Genomic DNA, 10,943 nt, shown 5'->3' with positions numbered 1-10,943 from the left:
CCAAGGGAAAGGGCTCTCTCATAATTCTGCCCAAAAACACTGCCAGGAGGATCCATGAGCAATTTGGTGATGATCCGTGCATTTTCCAGCATGATGGAGCACCATGTCACAAAGCAAGAGTGATAAAGAAGTGGCTCGAAGATCATTACATTGAAATGTTGGACCCGTGGCCAGGCAGCTCCCCGGATCTCAATCCCATAGAGAACCTTTGGTCAGTCCTCAAAAGGCGAGTGGACAAGCAGAAGCTCACAAATTGTGATCAACTCAACCCTAACCCTAACTAATAAGGCAAGAATGGATCGCCACCAGTCAGGATTTGACCCAGAAGCGAATATCCAGCATGCCAGAGCGAACTGCAGAGGTTATGAAGAACAAGGGTCAACACTGTAAATATTGACTCATATATTTTTTTTGCCAATAAAAGCCTTTAAAACTTATATGCTTATCATTGTTTTTCAATATACCATAGAAACATGTGGAAAAATAATCTAAAAATACCGAAGCAGCAAAATTTGCAAAACACAAAATTTATGTTACTGCCAAAACTTTTGGCCATGACTGTACAATCCCCGCCAGACCTGAGACTCGAACCCCCAACCTTTTGGGTTACAAGTCCGATTCTCTAACCATTAGGTCACGACTGCCCCCTATATAAAGTACTTGCGTATGTCCATGGAAGTCACTGAATTCATTTGTTGCACAAATGGACAGCTTTAGTTTTTACAGTCCAATTTTTTTTTTTTTTATTGTGTCGCCATTATTTATTCAATTTCCTCAATATGCCAAAGCCGAATGCTCCTGATACACTTGGTTAAGGCCCTAAGCGCCCATGCCATCTTAAAGGGGAGAGAAAAATAAAAACGTATTAAACAATAGCTTGCAGATCCCAATCCATTTGTTGCACTTCATGCTTTGCCTGGGAAATAAAGCCACAAACTCAGTGTTACTTCTGTTTAGGCTACAATACGAAACATTATGTAAAACTCATGTAAGGTGTGATAACTAGCAGTGCATTGCAAAAGCTTTGTTATTATTATTATTAAATTCAAAACCATATTTGTGACAACTCTGCAAAATAATCATACAACAACAACAAGGATTCAAACCCTTTTTTATGGCACTTCCAATTTTTTTCTGGATCATTTTTGAGATGTTTCTACACTTAACCTGTGACTAACTGTGAGTTGCTTTGCAATGATTTGTATCGTGAAAAGCGCTGTGCAAATAAACTTGACTTGACTTAACTGAACTGATTTGACATGATTTGGGAAGCTACAAAGTTGTCTATACAGGGTTTAACAGATGAAAATGCATATACAGAAACCAAAGTCATTAGGTAAAAAGAACTACCTGCAGAACTCAGACACATGATTTCTACTGCATTGAAGGTTCCCAAGAGCACAGTGGCCTCCATAATTCATAAATGGAAGAGGTTTAAAACAACCAGGACACTTTCACGTTAATACCAGGTGTAAACCGTGCGATTGCAGGGTCATGCATACTTGTGAATCTTTAATACTCGAATAGAAACGCTAACAGCTCTCTCCATCTCAGTCATTAACTTGACAGACAAATGCACTCTAAAGACACACGCTTCATTTACTAGATCATTTTCTTCCAAAAATGCTTTAATAAATGTTTGTAAGACATAACGCATTTGCAGACAGCATGGGGAAATCCATAAGTACTTGCAAATTTAAAACCGTGCATCTTAAATCTCACTTTTCATAGTTTATTATAAATAATGCAGAATACATCCATAAGTGGCACAACAAACATGAAATAAAACCCACTATGACCAAAAAGACAAGCTACCGTGAGTAAATAGTTAAAAAGAGAAAAGTGCTCTAGCATTCAATGTATATTCTGCAAACAGAAATGAAGTCTAATAAAACAAGAGATGCTGAATCCATTTCAGAGTCGACTGTAGGAGGTGTGCCCACCCTCATGTAGTCTACAGTAGTCCTGACCCACCAGAGCCCTCTTTCTGCATGGCTGACCCAGCCGAGTGATACCGCTGCACAGCGGGCGACCTGAAAAAGAACTTCACACAAAATAAAAAGGTTTGAAAAGTTGAGCGAGAGAACAATAAAAATAGTGTATTTTCAGGGATGTAACGATATCAAAATCTCACGGTACAATAATACCTCAATATAAAGTGCACGATACAGTATTTATTGTGATATTTAAAAAAAAAATAGACGAACGAAGACTTGGGAAAAAGTGCCATAAGTGTTTATTAAATGCTTGAACATTAGAACGATGTACAAATTAACCATGTCATATCCTGTCCTCTTTTCTTTATCCTCTAATCAATAGTAAAAGATGGGTCAAATGACCCAAAACTTACTTTTATAAAGTAATTGCAGCAGCCACACCTTGACAAAGGTAACAGCTATTATTTTTTTCTCTGACATTCTCTATGCTACTACCTACCTTCCTCGTAGATTAGGTATTGATTTTAAAGTGCAAAAAAAAAACTCAAGTCACATGTATTTCACCACAGTTTGGCAGTGTCTGCATATCGTTTTTTGTCTGTCCATCACCTTTTCTCCTTTCTCCTGTATGAATCATCATATGTTCTATGGTAATTATACAATAATATGTGACCCTGGACCACAAAACCAGTCATAAGGGTACATTTTTTTTTTAAATTAAGATTTATACATCATCTGAAAGCTGAATAAGCTTTTCAATGATGTATGGTTTGTTATGATAGGGCAATATTTGGCCGAGATACAACTATTTGAAAATCTAGAATCTGAGGGTGCAAAAAAATAAATAAATATTAAAATACTGAGAAAATCACCTTTAGAGTTGTCCAAATAAAGTCCTTTGCAACGCATATTACCAATCAAAAACTAAGTTTTGATATATTTACGGTAGGAAACTTACAAAATATCTTCATGGAACATGATCTTTACTTAAAGGCAGAGTAAGCGATTTCTGGTAGCCAATGTTGATATTTGAAATCACCAAAACATAATGATTTTTGGCATAAAAGAAAAATCGATAATTTTGACCCATACAATGTATTGTTGGCTATTGCTACAAATATACCTGTGCTACTTATGACTGATTTTGTGCTCCAGCGTCACATATTTTGTATATATATAAAACAGTTTTATTGTACAAAAAAAAAAAAAAATAATAATTTAGCGTCAATACAGACACTGCACATCTATATAGTCTTTGGCTGCATCCATTGCATCCAACATGTTTAAGAAAAATTTGAGTTTCCCCACTCATAATAACGACTTTGTGGTGGCTTTCATGTGAGTTCAACTTGTAAATAGGATCTATCCAACATGACTTGAAAGCACCAGTAGAGGCAGCAGGGAGCAAAGGATGATGGGCATGCATGGGTCGATGGGAATTGTAGTTCCCACTTTCCTCCGCTCTGCTCCACTGGGCTGAAAAAACTACACTTTTTGCACAAAGACCTATCATTTCATACAGTCATGTGACCACGATGATATTGAGAATTTTGCTATCGCGATACCACTAAATTAATAATATAGTTACATCCATTTTTGTCTATCCATATCAAGACCCAAGAACAAAGTCAAATAAACAGATTCCTATAAACCATTTACATCTGCCCTCCCTTTATTCATCTGCATAAAGGATCAACTTTGAATTGATGTTGACGTTAATAAGAGTTGAATAAAGGATACCTGTTGCTGGCAAGTGAATGGTTGGGGCTTGAGCTTCGGGTCTCCAACACACCTCCTAGGTTCCTCCGAGGAACATTCTCCAGCACTGCCTGCCAATCAGATAATGACTTCAAGAACATGTTCAAAGAAATGTGCAGTTGGCAATCTAATTGAATACTATTAATGATACATACAACAAAATTACTGTTACTACTCACTGCTCCAATGCTGTGGCGACTCTTGAGTCTGGGGGTTGAGTGGTTGGGTTTGCCTGAAATTCGATGACTGAACTTTGGTGGACCATGAGACTGAGATGGGGACATGGACAGTATGTACGGATCACCTACATCTAGAAAGGGAGTGGTGAAAAGAGAGAGGAGGGAAAAATATTATATATACAATCTAGATCTTTTACATTTTCTGAAGAGCATGAGAGTTATGGTTGTCTGTGTGAAAGTGAAAACCCACTACCATGATGCTAGTGGTTGTGTGTGGTTGGCAGCTGGTTACAAATGTGCTCAGAGAGGTTTTTAGTGTGTTTCTATATGGATTCTAGGGAGTTTTCTAGTTGGTTGATCACTACCCTAAGTCAAGAGAGCCCACTCCCAAGTTTATATGGCCTTCCAAGCACTGCAAAGTTTTGACAACCAGGGATTGTGATTTTTTAGAGGTGCAAATCTAAATCTAATGCGCGGTATAAATCACGCTTCAACTAACATTCTCTGGTTCAAAACCCATCTGCACAAGCAACTTTACATGGATTAATGTTGGTTTTTTTTTTTTTTTTTTTTTTTTTTTATATAACAGCTGTCACTCCTGTCTTCAAAAGCCACATGATACAATGCAGAACAGGCCAAGTCACAATTTAATGCTTCGAGTTTTGTGACTGTTAAAATACGTAACAGGGTTCCCGCAGATCCTTAAAATCCAGTTTGATCAAAATTAAGACCATAAAGAGTCTTAAAAGGATAGTTTACCCCAAAAAAATTATATCCTAATTTATTCACACCATGCTGTTCTAAACCTTGGTGATATTTTGAAGAATGAAGAAACAAACAATGTTCCACAGAGGAAGATGGTAACCAAAGACTGGTTTCCCCACTGTCTTCCATTGTAGTTTTTGTCCATAAAATGGAAGTTGATAAGAGCCAAAACTCTTTGGTCACCAGGCATTCTTTAAATTACCCTCATGTTCCACAAAAGAAAGTCAGTCATACAGGTCTGGAACGAAACGAGAGGGCGTGCATGGCAGAATTATCATTTTGGTTGGATTTAGCCTAATCATCTTAGGAAGTCTTAAATTCGGAAACGTTTCAGAGCAGTTCCAAAAATACTGTGCATTTATGCCAAGCAACTGCTTATGATCTACTGCTGAAGAATTATGACAATGTTTACTTCATGGTTCTAATAGTGTAATTATACAACCATCTACAACACATGTAAACTATAAACCAATTCAAATGCACAGGCTGGGGCACACATTCAACTGCAAAAGTGTATTCATTATATGCATGTTTAATAATAAAAAATATATATATTTCTAGATTGAATGGGTATTCATTTCATGGGCCAGATTTACTAACAGCTCGCTAGTGCAAACCCTCCACTGGTAGGTAGGTAAATAAAAACTCCCGTCAGGATTCACACAGTGAAAAATTTGCGCTGAAAAGGCATGGAGTTATTTTTGTGGCTGATCTTATTGCATATGCATTTGTATGAGTTTCCCTTTCAAATGCAAAATTTATGTGAGCGGGGTTTTCAAAGGGATCACACAACGGGTCGCGTGAAGGTTTGCGCTAGTCAATTTACTGGTATTCGTGCCATAATTTACCACCCCCCCCAAAACAAATCATGTCTTAACCCATTCTGTGCTTGACGCCAGAAGGAGGCACTGCAGAGAACAGAGTGCATAGTCGAAGGGAGAGAATCTTCCCACTTATATTAATTTATTTGGAATTCCAGAGCAAGGCATTATCCAAACATATAATTTGCCAAGCCACATTTTTTTTTTGCTCTGCTTGTTTGTGACTGTGCGCTAATTTGCACTGCTCTTGATCGATTGCGTCAGTCATTATGGAAATGATCCGTCTGTGTTCTTTAATGTACGCATTGTCAGTAGATCAGCCGCAGAACTGTACTGGACAGTGACTTTGTGAATACATGGAACAAAAGACACAATTACCCATCATGAAGCTCTCCACCTCTAAATCACAGTCTGGGTCATTCCTACAACAAGAGGAGAATTAAAACCCTAAACAAACATAGTAAGCACACAACAGCATGTTTAAGCCTGAAATGGCATTAATTAACAGTTCGTTTCCTCGCTCTTCCACAATAGTAAACTCACGGGACAGGAGTGGAGGAGGACGCATGGCAGCGCTCAGCTGTTTGGGTCAGTTTTTCAGGTGTCTTCTCTTTAGGAGGACCTATAGAGAGAGGAGTGGCGCTGCAGGTCTGGCCCTTCATTTTAGATAACGCCCAAAGCACCTGCAGGACAAACCAGCGGCCTGGACCACAAGTACAAGAACCTTAAGATGACAGGCATGAACTAATGGTAATTTACCAGTCATTTTCTGCAAAAGACTGCATGTATGAGAGCGCCTCATGACTGTCCAACTAACCTCATATGGTGTCAGCACCAGTGTTGGGGGTAACGCATTACAAGTAACGCAAGTTACGTAATCAGATTACTTTTTTCAAGTAACTAGTAAAGTAACGCATTACTTTTTAATTTAGAAGTAAATATCTGAGTTACTTTTTCAAATAAGTAACGCTAGTTACTTTGTTTCCATGTATTGAGTGACAGCTCTGGTGTTGCCATGGTGACAGAAATCAGGAGTAAGTGCAGAGCGTTGTGTGCGCTGTGATGTTACTGTAGTTCCAGACTAAATATGAACATGTTTACTCATCTCATGGCACAAAAACAGATTCAGTGTTCCTCAAAATGAATAAAAACAGTCAAATGCAAACTCAGAATATTATATAAACCTGCAATAATTAAATGTTAAATAAGACAAATATAATTTGTATTTAATCCCATTTTATTAACCAATGTCTTTGCTACTGACCTTCGATGATCCAATTCAACCATACTAACAAGCAAAAATGACACATTTGTGTTTCCTTTTTGTTACTGCTGAATAGTGTTGAACTTTCTTCTCCTGCGTCATATTCTTCAATTTGTTAGAGCTGCGCCCACTACTGTACAGACGTGAATTTACATTTCCTTCAGCCTGAGGCATATTCATTTCACTTTTGGTGTGAAAGGGCTTTTACATTTGTAAAATAACTTTTTTTATATTAAAAACAAACAAGCAAGCCATGCCCACATTTAAAAAGTAACTCAAAAGTAATGTAACACATTACTTTCCATAAAAAGTAACAAAGTAACAATTAGTTACTTTTTTAGGGAGTAACGCAATATTGTAATGCATGACTTTTAAATGTAACTTTCCCCAACACTGGTCAGCAGCAGTACAGAAACAACACACATCACCTCAAAACACCATCGTAAGTGTTTAAAAGCGCATAGATGAATCATTTGTTCCCAGTACAGATACAGTACCTAGCGAAAGTGTGAACAGCAGCAAAGTGAGCGAGACCAAGTCGAGCGCAGACTCCTGGTTGATCTCTGCGATCGCATTGATTGGCACCATGAGGAGCAGAGAGACGCGGGAGAATGTGGCACACTGCAGGAACGACAGCAGCACCGCAGACAACAGGAAGTAACCAGCATGCATCACACACCTCCACAGAGCTCGGAGGCTCAGGCCTAGGAGGAGAATTACACATTTATCCAAAGCGTATTCAAATAGGTTTCTTCTTGTTTATTCATTCGTACACAATGCAAGCACCTGCCCAGCCAAGATAGCCTTGGATCATCTGCAGCCTGTCCTCCAGGCGATTCTGCATATTGTCCAGATACGTCAGCATGTATCCTAGAGTCCCATTCATGCGCTCCAGCTTGCTCATGAGCTCAGAGTAGAACCGAGCCGTGGTGTTCTGCTGCTGCAGGAAGCCGTTCAGATTGAGCTCTGGATCACAGGATTAACACAGACAGGACCATGCGAGTATATTATTAGCTGAAATAGTGCTAATGTGTTTTGGATATTTGCAAAGCTTTTTATTCAACGCTTCATCAGAGGCCGTAAAAAACAAGTGCAAAAGGTGTACAAAGGTGCAAAACCTTCCTCAGCGCCACATTGATTAGTGCACACCTGCACCCATTAAAACATCAATATTCACCATGGACATCATATTGCACAAAAAAGCACCATACAATATCCAATTTACCTTAAGAAATTCTTATACATATATTAATGGTAAAAACTCCTTAAAGGGGTCATATGATGCTGCTAAAAAGCATGCAAATAGAGCAGTTGTTATAAATTGTAACATTTCACCAGATGACTGGTTTACACTATATTTGTGATCAAATAAATGCAAACTTGGGGAGCAGAAGAGACTCAATTAAAAAAACAAACAAATAACATGGTAATCCTTCCAAACGTCTGACCGGTAGCGTATGATTTCAGAAGTAATTACCCATTTTTTCGTAGATGTCCTGAGCACTTCCTCGGACCACAGCCAGGTCATCAAGAATCGCTTGATGTCCCTCCTGCACTTCTGCACTCTGACCCTTCAGCTGCCCACTTACGTTTTCTGTAAATGTGTTACAGAAATATATAAAACCTTCCATAACTACTGACGATCAAATATGATTGTGATATGACAAGTAAAGAACAACAGATAATGTTAACCTAGTTACTATATGAAGTGAGAATTCACAGGTCAGCCTTGAAGCAAATGCATTTTTCTGTGACTGACCCATTCTCTGTGTAATGCCCTGAATTAACTGAGCCACCAGTTGCTGGCTGGTGCTGATGAGAGCTTTCTCCTGTGCCAGTCTCTGCAGGTTTTCACTGACGGAGGCATCCAGCTGCTCCTGCCCTTCCTTCAGAGCCCCCTGCTGGAGCTGCAGTGCACTGTGTCCCTCCAGCAGCTTGTCCAGCGACGCAGCGGTCATCTCCCTCAGCTCTGTCTGACCCTCCTGCAGATCAACCAACACAAACCATCAAACGGTCAAGTCAACATGAAACTGCATTCACAATCAATGGGCCTCATTTATCAATCTAACGTAGAAAAGAGCGCAGATCCGTGCGCACAGATCAACTTTACGCATGTTGATAAATGTGAAGTCCGAAAACAATTGTCCTTTGAATATCACACCCCTAAAAACACCCGGCTAAGAAGCCTTGCCCCTAGAGTTAACAACACGGAGAAATGAAACCCGGCCAAAAAAAGGAAGCAATCTCATGAAAGAGAAATTGACCCGAGTCCGAAATGTTCACACGTTAAAAAATAAATACGACCTCACGTGCCAATCACGTTTACACGCTGCCTTCGAAACTTTCATCAGTCATAAAAAAAAATTCGGATCGGGTTTGATTTTCTCCGTTTTTTCGCACAACTCCGAGCCACCGTAGAGGCGAAAGCCATAATTGTATGCTGGTTTCAATGCCTGGTGCGCACCTCTCTGATGCCAGTTTGGTGCGTGTGTCCATGCCTTAGACATGCTGCCAGTCTCTGTTCAGGAACAACTGGTTCACGGAAATTGGTGGTCTTCTATTAAAATATGTGGCTCTACCCATTTTTTCGTAGATGTCCTGAGCACTTCCTCGGACCACAGCCAGGTCATCAAGAATCGCTTGATGTCCCTCCTGCACTTCTGCACTCTGACCCTTCAGCTGCCCACTTACGTTTTCTGTAAATGTGTTACAGAAATATATAAAACCTTCCATAACTACTGACGATCAAATATGATTGTGATATGACAAGTAAAGAACAACAGATAATGTTAACCTAGTTACTATATGAAGTGAGAATTCACAGGTCAGCCTTGAAGCAAATGCATTTTTCTGTGACTGACCCATTCTCTGTGTAATGCCCTGAATTAACTGAGCCACCAGTTGCTGGCCGGTGCTGATGAGAGCTTTCTCCTGTGCCAGTCTCTGCAGGTTTTCACTGACAGAGGCATCCAGCTGCTCCTGCCCTTCCTTCAGAGCCCCCTGCTGGAGCTGCAGTGCACTGTGACCCTCCAGCAGCTTGTCCAGGATTATCCTGAGTGACTCAAAGTTTACTACAGGATTTTGATGCTTTGGTCGCAACACTAGAGCCACATATTTTAATAGAAGACCACCAATTTCCGTGAACCAGTTGTTCCTGAACAGAGACTGGCAGCATGTCTAAGGCATGGACACACGCACCAAACTGGCATCAGAGAGGTGCGCACCAGGCATTGAAACCAGCATACAATTATGTCTTTCGCCTGTACGGTGGCTCTGAGTTGTGCGAAAAACGGAGAAAATCAAACCCGATCCGAATTTTTTTTTTATGACTGATGAAAGTTTCGAAGGCAGCGTGTAAACGTGATTGGCACGTTTACACGCTGCCTTCGAAACTTTCATCAGTCATAAAAAAAAATTCGGATCGGGTTTGATTTTCTCCGTTTTTTCGCACAACTCCGAGCCACCGTAGAGGCGAAAGCCATAATTGTATGCTGGTTTCAATGCCTGGCGCGCACCTCTCCGATGCCAGACCACAGCCAGGTCATCAAGAATCGCTTGATGTCCCTCCTGCACTTCTGCACTCTGACCCTTCAGCTGCCCACTTACGTTTTCTGTAAATGTGTTACAGAAATATATAAAACCTTCCATAACTACTGACGATCAAATATGATTGTGATATGACAAGTAAAGAACAACAGATAACCTGGCGCGCACCTCTCCGATGCCACAGTTTGGTGCGTGTGTCCATGCCTTAGACATGCTGCCAGTCTCTGTTCAGGAACAACTGGTTCACGGAAATTGGTGGTCTTCTATTAAAATATGTGGCTCTAGTGTTGCGACCAAAGCATCAAAATCCTGTAGTAAACTTTGAGTCACTCAGGATAATCCCAAAGCTCCTTGATGAGGTGGAACTCTCCTTCCTCTCTACAGTTTGCGAAAAAAAAAATTTTGGGCGAATTAATACGCATCGGACTCGGTGTGCAAGGTTTCTGTGCGTGATGAATTTTTAGGATGACGCATGCCACAAAAACGCATACGAAAATTTTGGACTCAGAATGCAAAGACCTTTACTCCAAAAACACCAGTTAAACTTGTAACTGCAAACAATTACATTCATTTACGTATATATTAAAAACCGTTAAAGGGGTCATATGATGCGATTTCAAGTTTTCCTTTCTCTTTGGAGTGTTACAAGCTCTTGGTGCATAAAGAAGAGCTG

The 10,943-nt window shown here is 40.0% G+C and overlaps 1 protein-coding gene across 2 annotated transcripts in view; it reads right to left on the bottom strand.

Moving 5' to 3' along the window:
• Window positions 1–1,543: 1,543 nt before the first annotated feature.
• LOC107716238 (protein brambleberry) overlaps window positions 1,544–10,943 on the bottom strand; it is a 28,938-nt gene continuing 19,538 nt past the window's right edge. Inside the window, exons 5-13 of one of the 2 annotated variants that reach the window (XM_016522622.1) lie at window positions 8,484–8,706; window positions 8,202–8,318; window positions 7,511–7,690; window positions 7,222–7,428; window positions 6,004–6,163; window positions 5,839–5,882; window positions 3,875–4,005; window positions 3,678–3,766; window positions 1,544–2,044 (exon numbers count right to left, since the gene is read on the bottom strand). In XM_016522622.1, the coding sequence (XP_016378108.1) occupies window positions 1,915–2,044; window positions 3,678–3,766; window positions 3,875–4,005; window positions 5,839–5,882; window positions 6,004–6,163; window positions 7,222–7,428; window positions 7,511–7,690; window positions 8,202–8,318; window positions 8,484–8,706 (1,281 nt within the window). In that variant the 3' untranslated portion in view covers window positions 1,544–1,914. The remainder of the gene's footprint in view (window positions 2,045–3,677; window positions 3,767–3,874; window positions 4,006–5,838; window positions 5,883–6,003; window positions 6,164–7,221; window positions 7,429–7,510; window positions 7,691–8,201; window positions 8,319–8,483; window positions 8,707–10,943) is intronic. The other variant, XM_016522623.1, reaches the window with a different exon arrangement.

Source organism: Sinocyclocheilus rhinocerous, unplaced genomic scaffold (assembly GCF_001515625.1).
Source record: "Sinocyclocheilus rhinocerous isolate Xijiao unplaced genomic scaffold, SAMN03320098_v1.1 scaffold750, whole genome shotgun sequence".
In the NCBI taxonomy this organism is placed as follows: Eukaryota; Metazoa; Chordata; class Actinopteri; order Cypriniformes; family Cyprinidae; genus Sinocyclocheilus; species Sinocyclocheilus rhinocerous.
The sequence above is the reverse complement of the archived record's forward strand: the minus strand, read 5'-3'. Positions and strand labels throughout refer to the sequence as shown.